Raw genomic sequence first — 16,933 nt, 5'->3', positions numbered from 1 at the left:
TTAATTTTATAGTTTTAATGTGTGGATTGGTTTGGCTCCTAATAGTTTTTTAAAGGTTCTGTAGCCACAGGAATTTATACCATGTTCATATTTAAGTGAGATCGCATTCATATTATTTTCAAAGAAGATTATAGTTGGAATAATTTATCAACACTGGGTACCACTTGTTTTCTTTCCTTGAAGAAGGGCTCACTCATTAATTAAGTAGAGGTGACGCCCTACCAGGCCAGTGGAAGAAATAAGCCATGAATAAATTACGTCCAGCACCCACAATGCAGTGTTATCAATTTGAATTCTGATTTGCATGGGGCACTTGTTTTGTACGTGTTTCTTTGTGACTTAAGATGCAGAGTTATGGCAAAAGTTCCTGTTTCATAATTCACCTTTGTCACTAACTTGTAGAACATCGTGTTTAAAGTAACCCATGAGAAAAGCCTGCTTTCAACACACGGTGCTAGTGGTGCAAGGCCATCCAGCCCCTGCCACAGATTCCTTTTCACCCGTGGGCACCTGAGTAAGGTAAGCAGCTGTGGATGGAGAAGAGTGCCTGTCAGCTTCTTAAGGTCTCCTTGACAAGCTCATCACCCCCAGGGCATAACCTCCAGGGAAGACTCTGTCCTCTGAGTGTGTGAGTTCACTGCTCAGACTTCAATCTGTTTTCATTATGTCACTTTTAATGAGTTCCTTTTTTGAATCACTTTTGGCTTATGTGGTTCAATATTGTACTTTCAAATCTTTAGGATCCTGGAAGGATGCTTGCAGGCTGTGGTGCATGGACACAAAGAAAGAGTAAGCCATCAGTGGAGAAGCAATTGGTCTATCTGAGGAGTGTGTAAAGAGAAAAGCAATGAATAAAGACATGGAGCTGCAACAAGGGAATGAAATGGATGAAGGAGAAGAAGAGAGGAAAACCCAGTCTCAACCCCAAAGTAAGGCTTTTTTGGTGTAGAAATATATCCTTTCTAACTAGGTGCACAAATTCATATCAAAGAACAAAAGATGGACATTAAGACATTTAGCCTATTTGTGATGACAGTCACAGACAACTAATTATTTCAATTCAAAACCAACATTAAGCTGGTGGAGTGGCTCAAGTGGTAAGAGCTCCTCCCTAGCAAGCATGAGGCTCTGAGTTCAAACCCCAGTGCCACCAAAACACAAAACAGCCACAACAAATTTAAAAAAAAGAAATCAAAACTAACATTAAGAGGCTGAAGCCTGAGCTGTTCTCTGTAAAAGGCATGAATTCTTGGTCACATTCTGTTCATGCTGTTCCCTTTCACTTTTTTAAAAGTGTGTTTTAATTGTACAAAATAGTGGGTTTCAGTATGCCATTTTCATAATGCAGATAACGTGCGTCAGTCACCCCCATCACTGCCTGTTATTCTCCCTCCCCTTCTGTTTCACTTTTATCAGTTTCACAGAAGAGTCAATGGTGCAAAAATAAGTTTCCAGAAATGAGTATTGAGCAACAGTCTCATCTTAAAAAATGTTAGCAACTTGTTATGCAAAAACATAGTTGCAGAAAAACTGGTTTCCATCAAGAGCACTAAGCAGGCAACTATATTACTTCTAGATCAAATTGTTTTTAAAATCTGTTTTCCTTCACAGAGAACTTATATTCTACTTGTATGTACAGAGCAACCAGTCATATTAAACTTGAAATCTCTTACAAGATGGTTTTCATTAAATTGAAATTTGGGTTAAAATAAAAAATATAAATGCTATTTCAGGAATTGCAGGCAGGGATGAAATTTAACCACTAGCAAAAGAATCCAGTTTCATTTTGTATACCATGCATGGAAAAAATAAAGGAGTGACTCAAATTTGCTTTTCTGTGAGAGTTCTCTGTTGCACACTTTACTTTTTTTCTTCTTTTTAAATAATTTTTATAAAGCTCACCTAGAGTTTCACCTTGCTCTTTGAGTGCAGACATCAAGATGAAAGAAATCACCTGCTTTGGGAAGTTTTTACTTTTTATTGTTCTGTGGTCATTGATGTTGATCTTGGATTATTTACCAGTGGTTAAAAATGTGAACTTTTGTAGCGCACCCTAGGATTTAAATCTAGGATCTTTCGTTTGTTGGTGCCTGGATGGTGGACAGGAAATCTTAAGAACAGTTTACTCCTCTGTCAAATAGGATTGAGTTGTGCATAGCTCCTAAATTTGTGATGTGAATGAAATGAGATGTTATATGAAAATGTTAAAACATTGTAACTGGATGGTAAGTTTTTTTTTTTTACTACTGCTACTAGAATTATGAAGTTTATGTTTTAAAGGTCTGACATTTGGCAATACTTGAATCTTAAGCTTTGAGGTTTAGAATTCGTGTTCTCTGGTAAGGCTGTGTGTATTGAGTAATGATGGCTTATTTGTGGTACAGAAACTTTTGCTGATCTCATTACATAACTATAAGTACTTTAAAGCTTATTAGATTTTTTTTTTTTGTGGTATGAGGTTTGAACTCAGGGCCTTCACCTTTAGCCACTCCACCAGTCCTCTTTCGTGATTTTTTTTCTTTTTTTTTTTTTGTGATAGAGTCTCACGAACTATTTGCCCAGACTGGTTTCACCATCTCCTGATTTCTGCTCCTGAGTAGATAGGATTACAGGCTTGAGGAAGATATTTAAATATTTAAGTTCTTAACAACCCATTTGAGAATTCTCATCTGTGTATTTCTGAAAGATTACATCTGTGTAGAGAAGCTCTATACGAACAGATTTACCTGTGAATCTAAGAATATTTTCCTAGTCAGAGTGTACTGGGAAAAAAATTTATGACACATAGAACGATTGCTTCATAGAGCTAAACAGTGGATTGAAATAAGGATATGATGATATCATCAGGGACATTTCTGGAAGAACTGTAGTTTTAAAATTTTCAGAGCTGGGGCTCAGAGACTACACTCTTGCTACTAATTAAGTACACCACATCACTTAGGGGTCCTAAAGGGAAATGATGGTACATCCACTTTAGGATGATTCAAGCAGTTTATAAACCAGGGGCTGATACAAAGGTATAGGCACAGCAGAGGGAATCATGATAGAAGCCTGGGCTAGAACTGTGAGAAGGGGAGATATCCCCGCCTCTGCTCTCCAGCCACAGCTCCTTATCGGCCAAGGGACGCCATGAGGCACCTGTTAAACTAATCCACTCAGATCAACCTGTCAGGACAGAGAACAGGATGGAGAAGGGGGGAGCAGATCCAAAGGGCCAAGCAAATGTCTCACTCGTGCTATGTTATAAAAATTTAAGATCTATTTGTTCTCATTGTATTCATGTTGGTGAGTGTTTCTAAAGCAAGAGTTGTAGCTTTTTAAGCATGAAGTAGGCAAGACCCTCATAGGAATTAAGTTTTAAATTTTTTGAACCATAGAGGAAAGAACAAATGAGGGATACGAGTTTAAAAATCTATGTTCTATAAAAATAAAAAAAAAGTTTCTATTGGAGAGTTAGATAGACATTTCTAAATCTCATTATGTCTGAGTGCTTACCTCTAAAAAGCTGTCTCAGGACCCTGTGCTCAGTGTTTGCTTTGTCATTCATTCACTCCCCTTTCAACAAATATTTATTGACGATCTCCAATATCCTAGGTGTTGTGCCAGGCTCTGGGTAAAAGGTAGTAAGTGAAACAGACACCATCCCTGTCTTTTTGAAACTTACAGTCACATGATGCAAAGAAAGATGTAAATAGCTCCACAAGCCTGTGTTCAGGAAAGGTAGTCATGGAGTGCTACAGAACCTCATGACCACTCAGTACACAAATAGAATATTTAAACAGGAAAATTGGAGAGCTTGCAGAGCTGCCATTCATGTGCAAAGAGTCACAGAATTTTTTAAAGGCAGCATATTTTCCTCCTTCCCTAAAGAAAGATCAAGTTAAAATGTAAGCCAGCCAGTTCTGGAAAAGCTTATCCAAATATGATTTGTGAGACAAGACAGAGGTGGCTACCAAGATCTAGTTGGCTACCCAACATAGTAGCCAAAGAACTGTCTACAATAAAAGAAAGTTCTATTTGGCACTGTCCAGTACAGTAGCCACTCAGGATGGTGACAATTAAGCACTTGAAATGCTGCCAATGAGCCTGGGGGAGGGGGGGAACTGAACTTTTAAAATTTTAGATTTTAATTAAATTTAAGTAGCCACATGTGGTTATGGTAAGGTACAGTGCAGGTCTAGAACAAGACCAGAGCTTCCAGTGCTCATCCTGCTCCATATAACTTCATTATTTCTCTTTTCACAGGGTTAAGAACTGATATTCATTTTTTCACACATCATGTGCCCTGCAGGGGGCAAATCAAAGACAGGATGATGAAAATCACAAGTGTTAGCTAAGAGGTAGGAAGTGGAACTCTTGTTTCTTGCTCCTAGTGTAGCAGAAAACAGTATGATTATTTTACAAAAAAAATTATACATAAAACTACTGTGTGATCCAGCAATTCCACATCTGGATGTATATACTCGAAAGAAATGAAAGCAGGGAGGCAAAGAGATAATTGTGCACCCGTGTTCTTAGCATTATTATTATTGTTTTGCAGTGCTGGGGATTGGGCCCAGGGCTTGGCATGCTAGGCAAGTGCTCCACCACTGAGCTACATTCCCAAGTACAAGAATTAGTCCCAAACGGGTAAAGGACGGGAGCAGCCCGAGTGCCTGTTGGCAGAGGAACACATAAACAAAATCTGGCACATGCGTGCAATGAAATATTATTTAGGCCTAAAAAGGAAGGGAACTTGGACACACGCTACAACATAGATGAACGTTATGCTAAGTGAAGTAAGCCAGTCACAAGAGGTCAAATATTATATGATTCTGCTACATGATGTTTTGAGACTAGTCAAGTTCATAAGATAAAGTGTAGTGATGGCTTCCAATGGCTATGGGAAGAGAAGAACAGGGAGTTAGTGTCTGTGGGTATAGAGTTTTAGTTTAGGAAGTTGAAAAAGTTCTGGACATGTTTAATTGTTGATGGCTACACGAGTATGAACATGGATACTTAATGTCATTGAACTGTGTACCTTACGATCATTACAACAGGAAACAGACACTGTGGCTCATGTCTGTTAATTCCAGCTACCCGGGAAGTAAAGATTGGCAGGATCATCGTTCCATGCCAGCCCAAGGGAAAAAGTTAGTGAGACCTCATCTCAACAAATAAGCTTGGCAGTGGTGGCATATGCACCTGCCACCTCAGTTCTGGGACAGGAAAAGGTAGAAAGATTGCAGTCCAAAGCCTGCAAGGCAAAAATGTAGAGCTCGATCTGAAAAATAACTACTGCTAAGAGGGCTGGGGGCATGGCTCAAGTGGTAGAGTGTGTGCCAGCAACTACTCACCGCCCTAAATTCAAACCCCAAAAAGAAAAAAAAAGGTTACAACAGTAAAATTTATGTTGTATATATGTTATTATGATAAAAGAAAAGAAAGATCCTGTCCTTGAGGAGTTCCAAAACCTTGTGGAAAGGGGAAATGGCAGTTGGTGATTACAGCCTGGTGTAGGAATACTGATAACTTCATAGCTAAAGACTGTGGAGTGTCATGCAGCTCCCATGGCTGTGTTAAATCACCTTTCACCCCTGAGAATCACTGGGTTTAAGGGCCTGGAAAATGAGGCAATGCCAGAACTGTCCAAGAAGAGGGTCGCAGTCTTTATCTGGTAGTCATGGCCCCTGCAAGTGTTGGACCTGCTTAATCTGGGCTTTGCCCTAAGGTGCTCATCAGCCTCCACCTCTCAATAAATAAATAAATAAATAAATAAATAAACCAAACAACAACAACGAACCAATTGGAGTTTCAGCAGAGGGTGGGAAGATCATTTGCAGAGAGGAATCCTTTTATATTCCCAGTAGCAAACATCCCACTTGCTGACAACCATCTTGTATTTTTCCCACTGAATCTCTCTAGTCCCCAACTGCAATCTTTCCTTCCTTCCTTTCTTTCTTCCTTCCTTCCTTCCTTCCTTTTTTCTTCCTTTCTCTCTCTTTCTTTCTTGACAAGGTCTTACTATGCAGTCCAGACCTTGAACTCAAGATCCTCCTGCCTCAGCCTCTTGAGTGCTGGGGTTACATGCATGTGGTGCTGGCTCAACTGTAACAATTTCTTGATCCCCTAAGACTTCCAGTGCATCGTCCCTCTAAAACCTTTCCACTTTTCCTCAATACTGTCACTCATGTCCTCTCTTCCACCCCTATCTTGTTAGGATGCCAGGGTCCTTTATCATAACCATTCTCTTGCATGCACTCTCAAACCCCTTGTCCCTCTATCCTTCAGCGTATTCACCTGGCAACTCCAAATGATAGCTGTATCTAGCCCCCTGTCTAGTTTTCTTTGCACCCAAGTAGGTAAATGATGCTGTTGAAAACACTGACTTCTTTTATGCTCACGAAACATGACCTCAAACAAGCCCTGACTGATGTCACAGTATAGCTCCATTTTCATTTTCTCTCTGTCCTCTGTGATTATTTCACACCTTCCCTCTCCTCAAGCTTCCTCCCCACGCCTCACTCTCAGCTGATGACCTTGCTTTGCATCTCGTTGAGGAAAGATGTTCATGCTCACATATTTACAGCATCTGTGGCCACACCGCCCATTCTGCATACATCTCCCTTAGCAGTTTTCTCCTCTGAAAACTGATCTTTCATTTGTGTGTTGGCACTCACTGTCCCCTGCTTACTACTCAGGGACATTGCTCCAGGAAGTGCCCCTTTCTCTCCTGTATTGTCACTTTTCTCTTCACCTTTGTTTGGTTCATGCACATGAGCTTATAAACATGTATATATTTTTATTTGTTTAAGAACACAACTCTTTTTTGAGAGTTCCTTCCAATTACTCCTTCATTTCTTGGACTCCATTTACTCTCCTTTTGTGTGTCCTGGGCCCACTCCAACCAGGCTTTGGTCATCCAGCATCAAAACTCTATTTTTTTTTGGTGGCACTGGGATAGTTGCAGGTGCTCTACTACTTGAACCACTCTGTCAGCCCAAAACTCTTCTTATCAAGTCACCATTGAGCTCCATGTGGCCAAGACTACTGCTATTTGCAGCCTAATTCCACTCCCCCCATACACACACACACACACACACACACACACACACACACACACACACACTTTGATAGAGTGAGTCATTCTTTCTTGAAACATTTTTTCATTTGGCTTGTGGACATCACACTCCTTTGACTGACCTCCTATCTCACTCATACTTTCTCATTTCCCTTCCTTGATTCTTTGCCTTCCTGACCTTTGAACTTTGGACTGTCTGGTGACTCAGACTTTAGACATCTCAGCTTTATCTGCATTTCATACATATGCTGAATACTTCTAAATATTCATCATTGGCCCACAGTCATCTGACCACCTGCCTTGGGACAATGTGACAACTGCAGACTGAAAGTGTTTAATGTGGAACTTTCCCTCTTCCCCCCTGTAACTTCTCAGGTAGTCCTCTCCTCTCAGCATACAGACTCCTTTCTTCTACTCGCTCTGGATAAAAGCAGACCCACTCTCTTGTTTGCTACATTCCATTATCAGTGAGTCCCTCCAGCCTCTCCTTATGAACGTGTCTGCAACCTGCCTGCTTCTCGCCAGCACCATTGCTGTGGCTTTGTATGAGCCAGGATTCACCAGAGAAGTAGAAGCAATAAGTAGCAGATATCTAAAACATATGCAGTGTGTATCATAAGGAGTTGGTTCATATACTTACAGAGGCTGAGAAGTCCACAGAACAGCAGTCAGCAGGCTGGAGACCCAGAAGTGCTGATGGTATAGTTCTAGCCTGAGTCTGAAGCCTGGAGAAGTAGGAAAGCCAATAGTGTAAGTTCCAGTCTGAGACCAATGTCTCCAAAGACAGGGAAAGAGAGAAGGAATTTGTCATACTCAACCTGTTTTAGTCAGGCCTTCAGTGAACTGGATGAGGCCCATTGAACTGGGCAAAGTAATTTGCTTTATTGAGTCTATCAATTTGAATGGCAATTTCATCCACAAACACCTTTACAGTCTCACCCAAAATAATGTTTAAGCAAATATCTGGGCACTTTACTGCCCAATTAAGTTGACACATAAAAGTAGCTTTCAGAGCCAGGTGCCATGGCTCACACCTGTAATCCTAGCTACTTGGAGGCCTAGATCGGGTGGATTATGGTTGAGACCAGCCAGGGCAAAAAAGCTCATGAGACCCCATCTCAACCAATAGCTGGGCCTGGTGGCTCATGTCTGTTATCCCAAGCCACATAGGAGACTGAGATCAGGAAGATCATGGTTCCAAGTCAACCTGTGCAAACAAGTTTTCTTGTCCTCATCACAATGGTAAAAAGCTGGGTGTGGTGGAGCACACCTGTCATGCCAGCAATAGCAGGAAGCTTAAAGTAGGGTAGAGGTCCAGGCTAGCCTAGGAAAAAAGTGGGACCCTATCTCCAAAATAACAACAGCAAAAAGGCCTAGAGTCCATCTTTGTCCTTTAATCTGTATAAAGAGGGGAAAGAGCCATGTCTTGTTGCTCCTCTGCTAAAAAACTCTTCAATGTCTCCCATCTCAATAGAAGTAAAATTTAAAGACCATCATGACCACCAGAGCCCCACCCTCTGCTACTGTCTCTATTCTGCCCACAGAGATGTTTCCAGACAAGCCAAGCCTGCCTGCCTTAGGGGCTTTAATCTGCATATCCCTAGGCTTGAAGGTCTTAATCCAAACAGCCACATTGTTTCCTCCTTCAGTGGTTTCCTTATCTTAGAGGCCTTTGCAATAAATCTATTTTAAAATAGGCTGTACCCCTCATCCCTCTCACTTTACTTCCTTTTCATATGCATAGCACTGTGGGTGAAGCTCCATGGTACCCCCATTTGCCTAGCATAACCCACAAGGCCCTGGGTTCAATCTCCACTGTGGTAAAAATAAAAATAAATGCAATTTTAGAACACTTTTAGGTTTATGAATTGCAAAGATAGTACAGAGAGGAGCCATGCAATTTGAAGGTAAATGGATGCAACTGGAGGACGTCATGTTAAACGAAGTAAGTCAGGTTCAGAAAGACAAAGGCTGCATGTTTTTCTCTCATATGAGGAAGACAGACCCAAAAGATAAACATATACACAAAACCAAACATGATCATATAGAAACTCATATGTAATAGTGGAACTTCTCTATGGAACTCGGGAGAGGAGGGAAAGGAAAAGAATGATAGAGCACCACCAATACTGAAATACATCACATTTGTAAAGGTACAGGACACAATGCTGTATGTGTTGAATAATGCAGGGTGGGAGGAAAGGGGTAGGGAGAGTAACAAGGGGGTGAACGGACTGAAGTAAAGTAGACTCACAGTGGGGATACACCAAGAAACCCCTTTGAACATTTACTTTGGAATTATTAATGAAATTCAGGACTGTAAAATAGGTACTTGTTGGAGGTGGGAGGGTGAACAAAGGAGATGAAAGTGGGGGAACAAAGTTGGTGGGCTTCATATTCATATATGAAATCGAATGATGAAACCTCTTGTAATTGCTTTAAGGGGGGAGGGGAAGTTTATGGGGGGGAAGATTGTGGGGACAATCTAACCAATGTACAATGTAAAGTTATTCAGAATTGTCACAGTGAATCTCCCCTGTACAACAAATATATCCTAATAAAAATGGGGGGAATGATAGTACAGAGAATTCCTGTAAACTTTGTTCCCAGATCCCCCATTATTACCATTTTACATTAGCATGATACATTCATCATCGCTAATGAATCAATTTTGATATGTTATTAACAACATAGTTTACATACTTTGTTTACATTCACTTAGGTTTTTGTCTGCTTGTTTTTACAGTACTGGGGTTTTGAAGTTTTCAAGTTGCTCTACCGTTTGAGCCATACCTTCAGCTCTTTGCTCTGTGATTATTTGGGGGATAGGGTCTCACTTTTACCCAGGCCAGCCTGGACCACGATCCTCTTATTTTACACTTCTAGCTTCTCTGGGATGACAGCCCATGCCATTGTGCCCAGCTTTTTTCCATTTCAACAGGGGTCTTGTAAACTTTTTGCCCTAGCTGATCTGGACCAAGATCCTCCCAAGTAGCTAGGGTTACAGGGGTGTGCCACCATTACCTGCCTCTTAGTTTCTACCTAATAGCCCTTTTCTGTCCCAGGACCAAGTCTAGGTTCCTCACTACATCTAGTTTCAAGTATATCCCCTTAGGCTGTGGCAGTTTGAAAAAACTTTCCTTTTTGTTTTTGATAAACATGACAAACTTTGAGGAATTTTAAAGGACAACTGGGACTCCTTTGATATTTTTCTTAAGATAAAACTGGCGTTACAGGTTTTGGGAGGAAGACCATGGAGGTAAAGTGCCACTTTCATCACCATTTCATTGTTGTAGGCACACAAGCGAGCGGGGGAGGCTCGATCGCTGCCACCATATGTACACATATCAAGGGCACATAATATCAGTATGATTCTATTATTGTTTGCCTTGAACACCTGAATAGGGTAGGGTTTGTCAGGTTTTTCCTTGTAGAGCCACTCTTTTCCCTCTGAGGTTTGAGCTCAGGACTTACCCCTTGCTAAGCGCTCTACCACTTGAGCCGCACCTCCAGCACTTTTGGTTCTGGTTATTTTGGAGATAGAGTTTGGTTCCTTTTTGCCCAGGGAGGCCTGGACCACAGCCTTCATATTTTATGCTTCCCACATGGCTGGGATGACAGGCATGTGCCACCATGCCCAGATATTGTTGAGATGGAATCTCCAGACTTTTTTGCCAGGCTGGTAAGTACCTAGGATTACAGGTGTGAGTCACTAGCTCCTGGCTCCCTACTGTACTTTTTGGAGGCAGTCACTATACACAGCGGACACCTAAAGAGAGGAGAGTTAGGTTTTTCTTCTTTGAGAGTGGATTATCTACATCAATCATTTGGAATTATTCTGAGCGATTCCTCTCTTCTGTTCCACCGTTTATTTATTTATTCAATCGGTCATTTATTCTTACCAATATGATACGAATTTTTTATTTTGGATTGTAATCCAATACTTCTTTATGGTCCATCTTTTTATTAGTGTATATTAATTGTACAATAGGGCTTCATTGTGCTATTTCCATACTCAATACTATTTTACTTTATTCCTCAAATTGTTGCAGCTTTAGTCTTCTGGAGCTCTTTCCTTTGCGCCCTATTGACATTCTTCCATCCATGCAGGTATGGTTTGGTTTGGTTTTGCTTCTTTTTTGAGCTCCTCCTTACTTTTAAGCTTAGCTTTGATTTTCAAGTTGCTTACCTAACTCACCTAACACACACTTTTTCCGTGTCCATCCCCACTAAAGCACCAGGACTTGAGTGCGAGGTCTTGCAGTACTGCGGCGGTCGCTCAATCCACAGGACGGAATAAATGCTGGTCAGGTCAGCCGGAGAGGGGTTAGGTGGGTGGGTTCCGGGAAGGCGGTGTTCAGGTTCCTTGGGACCCGCAGCCTGGTGCTCCGGTGCCTCTCGGGTTCCCGCTGGCACCAGTTAGGTCACGGCGTGCCGCCGCCACACCCACGCTCAGAAACCGCTTCTAGAGTCCTGGCTTCGGAAGCGCACGGGACTGCAAATGCCACCAGCGCAGCGGGGTTTCCCCGGGAAAGTCCGGCGCCTCAGGTCCGGTCCACCTCCTCGTCCTAGGCGGTGAGGGACTAGGGGAGGTCGTTCCTGGGGGGCCAGCAGCCCCCTTTCCGCGGGGTCCGTGCCGCCCGCCCGCACGGTCGGGGGCGCACGAGCGAGCGGGGGAGGCTCGATCGCGCGCGGGTTCCCGGCAGCCGGGGGCGCAAGGACTCCAGCCAGGGCGGGGACCGGTGCCGCACGCCAGCGCTGTCGTCCCGGGGCGGGGCCTGGTCCCCAGCTGTGGTGGCTTCCCGAGCGGCGGGGGCGGGGCCGGCGGCACCCAGATGCGGCGGTGAAGGAGCGCAGTCGCCGGGAGGCGCGCGACAGGTGTCCTCGCGCAGCGCGGGACGCACCCGGCCAGGACAGGGGCTTCTCGGCTCGCACGCGCGCCGCGGACCTGGTGCGTTTCTCCCTCCTCTGGGCTGCGATTCTCTGACTTCTCGGGGACCAGGGACACGTCCGCTGCTGCGGGCTTGGGGCGCGGTGGGTAGGAGGCTCTTACTGTCGCGGGGACGGAATGCTGAGGGGTACGTGGGATTGTGGATGGGTCGACGTCCTCTAGGTGCCCTGGGACACGACGTTGGATGTGTCACAGAGCAGAATGCCTTTTGAATTTAATTTAGTTCTTCGTAGGAATTCCATAGATGTTTACTGATAGACTGACTTTACAAAGTATCCACTTAGGAACTTTAAGTCAGAAGGCTGAAGTATTTTTTTTTTAATGAATGGGGGCGGTATTTCAGTTTGATCACCTCTTCACTTCCTATTAGAGTCTACTTTCTCAAACGCAGCAGAATGTACTTGAACTTGACAGTGTGACTCAGGAGCCAGGAAATGCGGAGACGGAGATACCGCCCTGACACAGTTCCCATGGAAGGCTTTGCCTTGTCGTTTCAGAAGGGTGGGGAGAAGTAGAGGCAGTGCCCAGGAAAGCCACCCGGTCCACGGCGGGGAATGCGCTTTCTAACTGCACGGCCACCAGCCGAGACCGGCATTACTTCCTGTGGCTCTCACGCACTTGTTCAAGCGCTTCTCAGCAAAGGGAGGAGTTGTTATTTCCACACGGGTATCCAAAAATGAGTCACCGGACTGCTCTCTTCATTGTGCTACTTTGTTAATGAACTTTTCAGAAAAGTGAGGTTTGTTCTCTCCGTATTTAAAATAAAGTTATAGATGTGAAATGGCATCATTGGCAAAACTGGGGCAGGCGGTGTACGAAGTAACGATTCAAGTTTTCAGTTTGCCTGAGCGCCTGATGAGACCACATACCAGCTGGGGTCACTAGGCTGATCTGAGATAACCCTTAAAATCCTGTGCTCTGCCACTGAAGCCCAAGAGAAAATTCATTTTGCTGTTATTGTCACTGTGTGTTAGAAATGTCACTTTATATAGTGACTGTAAGTCACTCTCTGAAATCAAAGTATCTCAGACAGTTTACTACACCAGTGCTAAAAGCCTATGGAAATTTTTGGTGAAGGTGGATGGCAGCTGGAGCTGAGAAATTAAAATGTTTAAGCAGACGGATTCTTAGAAAGGGACTGTACTATCTTAACACACAGTAGAGACAGTGGCAAACGCTTTATGGGAACGAGTTGTCTATGGGGACAACAATTACCAGTCGCCTTCGCTATGCAGCCCTGATCACTGAGCTCAGCCTGTCCAACCACAAATAAGAGGATCCTGATAACAAGGATGTCAAGGTCTCAGGGAAGCCAGCAAATACACCAGAAAATCCCACATAATGAGATGGGTGCCATAAGTCTACACCCAGAATGATGACTCTGTCCCAATAGGACAGCTCTGCAATTTGGAATGTACTGGATTCTTGCTGGAAGAACAAGGGAAGTTTTGCGTTTACGCTTCTGCTTGTCTTTGTAAGCAGTCTGGTTTCCATTCAGTAAGTGATTAAATGAAAGTATATTAGTGACCAGGCACGGTGATGCATGCCTGTAACCCCAGCCCTCAGGAGACAGAGGTAAAAGGATTATGAGTTTGAGGCCTCTCTGGGCTCTATAGTTTCTCTCTCTCTTTCTCTTTACCTGTATATATTATCGAGGCATGGTTTTAAAGTGTTTACATTAACCACGTTTCATATTATTGAATAACCACGTAAAAATAAACCCAGTTTATTATCACCCCTGGGCAGTTGCAGGCACTTTTAGTTTTATGTCATTTTAAAAAGTGACTAGCTAATGGTTTATAACTTTGGAACACTCTATTGAAGCAAATTTCTGCTCATTGCTTTTATACAGTAATCCCTCTTTATCTGAAGTTGGGCTTTCCATAGCTTTAGTTACCTGAGGTCAACAGAGGCACAAAATATTCCATAGAAAATTCCAGAACAGTAAGATACTTTTATGAGAGAAACCATGTTTACTTCACTTTTATTACACTATGTTGTTACAATTTATTATTTTATTTTACTATTGTTCATCTCTTACTGTGTCTAATTTATAAATTAAGCTTTATCTTGGTTATAGTACAGAAAGAAACAGTATAAATAAGACTATACACTACTCTCAGTCTGGGCATCCACTGGGGGTGTTGGTTGTATCCCTGGGGATAAGTGGGGACTACTTTATATGAATATTCCCTGATTCACTAAGATAGCCAGCAATAAAAGAACTAGTGCTAAATTTGAAGGAGCTTTGCCTTAATTTCCACATTTCATTTTTCCCTGAGAGCCTCAAAATTACTTTTTCTTTGAGAAAGAAAGGTTGAGTGTTACTCAGTATCATATTCCCTGAGTTTGGCAGATGTTTCACTCATGATGAGTAAGGAGGTATTTATTGATTAAACAACCGACCTGAAGGTAGGAGAAGGAATTGTCAGGCAGATGGAGGGGTAGGTGACCCAGCAGAAGGAACAGTGGTAGGAGGAGTGAAAGGCATCCTATGGTCAGGAAACTCCAGCCTGGCTAGTGTGGACACCAAGGAGAAAGCAGTGGGAAGAGGCTGGAGAGACAGGCAGGCCTGAGCACAAAGACCTGTGTCCAAGAAGGAACTATGGCAACTTTATCCTACATAGAGGCCTTTGAATGCTGTCAGATTCATGTTTGTTTTTTATTTAATTTAGAATAAAAATCTGAACAGATTAGATGAGAGTGGTGTTGATCTGAGGGAGATCTTTGTAAAGAAGGTGGAATCAGGCAATGACAATGAGAACTGGAAAAGAGGGATGCACTGACAGATGGACAGCAGGCAGAGCACATCTGGTGACTTGGAAATGGGCAGTGAGGAAGGGGGAGGAGTTAGGATAAAGCCTACATTTGTAGGTAATGACCGACATAGGAACTTCTACCATGTGGAAAAATAGATTTGGGATAAAGGATGTTGAGGAGCTCAGAGTGCTTGGTATGTAATTACTGCTCATTAATTTTGTTTGTTTTTCAGACATGGTCTCACTATGTAACTCAGGCTGACTTGGAACTTGCTGTGCTGTCAGACTGGCCTCAAACTTGTGCTCCTCCTGAGCAGAGGGATTACAGGCTTGTGATACCACACCCAGCCCTCATTAAACAAAATTTGGACTGAGAATAACAATAGCTAAAATTAATTGAGTGTCTATGATGTGCTAACCTGGTCTCAGTAAATGGATTAAGTCTTTTACTCCTCACAGATAAGCTCCCATGCTTATCTCTTGGTTGGTCTGTAATTCATGCAGTGCGCAGGCAGCGAGAAAGGGCAGGATTCAGATTACTATTTCGTGTGGGTTTGTCTTGCTTCATCAATTCTGCTGGGTTTCCCTGAAAACCGAACGGCTGAGGTTAAGTCCTAGGTCCCTCTTAGGCTCCTCCCAGTTCTAAACATTCTGTGAATTTTGCTAATAATAAATCCATCTGTCAGAGTGAGCATTTGTGGGTCACTCTCTGAGCCTACAGATAACGGATATTATTTATGCATCTCATTCATATTCTGTGTAAGTCTTAATAGTAGGATAATTTTTAGTGTGACTAGAATTGGTATTTCTAGTTATCATTGACATAATTAAATGCTTTTAACTTAAGGGATTTTTTCCCCCTTCTTTTCAGTGGATACTAAGACAGTCTAGATACCAAGTTTCCTAAAAAAGGACTTCCATTATGTATACACAACTGTCCCATTTGCTTACTTGCTCAAAAAAGTACAGTGGCATTCCTTGCGTAACTGATTGGGTAGTAATGTGAATTTCATCTTTTCAAAATAGTGGAAATTTGTCTGTTGCTGTCTTCATATGGAAACTGAGGGGACACGGGCTCTTCTGCCTCTTTTAGTTTCAGTATTGCAACAACACATGTCTCTTCTACTTTATTCCTGAGTTTCTACTGTGTACTTCCTTGTGACACGAATCTACTGATTTGGAACAAAGTAAGTCACAATGAGTAATCTGAATTCCATAATATTTCTACATTTCCTGAAACCAACATCAAATTGTCCAGATGATGATATTACATGGTTCTTTATTATTTTCAGTCTTATCTATATTATCTTTTAATTCTCGTAACAGCCTGGCAGAACAGAGATAAAAAGTATCATTATTACTGTGAATGTTGATGCCTGTACTCTCATTTTATAGATAAGGAAGGAAACAGATTAAGTGACCACCCAGGATTACCAGAGAAGTTGGGTTTTGCAGTCAGTACCTGACTGAAAGGGGCAAGTTCATTGTCTTAGGTCAAATTCCCAGGAAACAGACTTAAGACTGATTTTTGCATACCAGAAGTTTTTATTGGGGATTGCCTTGGAGACACACAGGGGAGGGAGGGAGGGAAGCAGGACTGCTCAGAGGGAGAAATTGAATTTCAGTGCCCCTACAACAGTGGCCTCAATGTGAGGAGTTTGCAGTTGAGATGGAACTTCATGTTGTTCTGCTACCCTGAGGCAAGGGTGCTGGACCTTTGTATCCGCCAACATCAACCAGGCATTGATGTGGGCTGCCATAAACAGCTCCCATCAGTCAAGGACAATTCCCAGAGCTGTAAGCCTTGGACAATCAACCTTGCTAGGAGCAAGGGCAGTGAGGACCTCACCCCAAGAGGATCTGGGCAGTCCTCCATCCACTACATTTGTACCCAAGAGAGAGCGTTCTCCTCTGCAGTGGCCTCACTTGTGTCTGTTGATTCAGATCATGGAGCTGTCACCTCCAGAGGCTCTTCTTGAGATGTTCTCTTTTCAGAAATATATCCATGGTGACTTGACTAGTTTTTCTTTCTTTCTTTCTTTCTTTCTTTCTTTCTTTCTTTCTTTCTTTCTTTCTTTCTTTCTTTCTTTCTTTCTTTCTTTCTCTCTCTCTCTTTCTTTCTTTTCTTTCCTCCCTCCCTCCCTTCCTTCCTTCCTTCTTTCT

The 16,933-nt window shown here is 42.6% G+C and overlaps 1 protein-coding gene across 6 annotated transcripts in view; it reads left to right on the top strand.

The window, feature by feature from the left end:
- Positions 1–383: 383 nt before the first annotated feature.
- Stx11 (syntaxin 11) overlaps positions 384–16,933 on the top strand; it is a 42,921-nt gene continuing 26,371 nt past the window's right edge. Inside the window, exons 1-2 of one of the 6 annotated variants that reach the window (XM_074072764.1) lie at positions 384–519; positions 741–929. In XM_074072764.1, the coding sequence (XP_073928865.1) occupies positions 848–929 (82 nt within the window). In that variant the 5' untranslated portion in view covers positions 384–519; positions 741–847. Of the gene's footprint in view, positions 629–740; positions 930–11,276; positions 11,372–11,481; positions 11,636–11,879; positions 12,095–16,933 lie in introns of those variants that run through there. The other 5 variants (XM_074072755.1, XM_074072788.1, XM_074072785.1 and 2 more) reach the window with 5 other exon arrangements.

Source organism: Castor canadensis, chromosome 1 (assembly GCF_047511655.1).
Source record: "Castor canadensis chromosome 1, mCasCan1.hap1v2, whole genome shotgun sequence".
Classification (NCBI taxonomy): Eukaryota; Metazoa; Chordata; class Mammalia; order Rodentia; family Castoridae; genus Castor; species Castor canadensis.
Note: the sequence above shows the minus strand (reverse complement) of the source record. Positions and strands in the feature narration are given on the sequence as shown.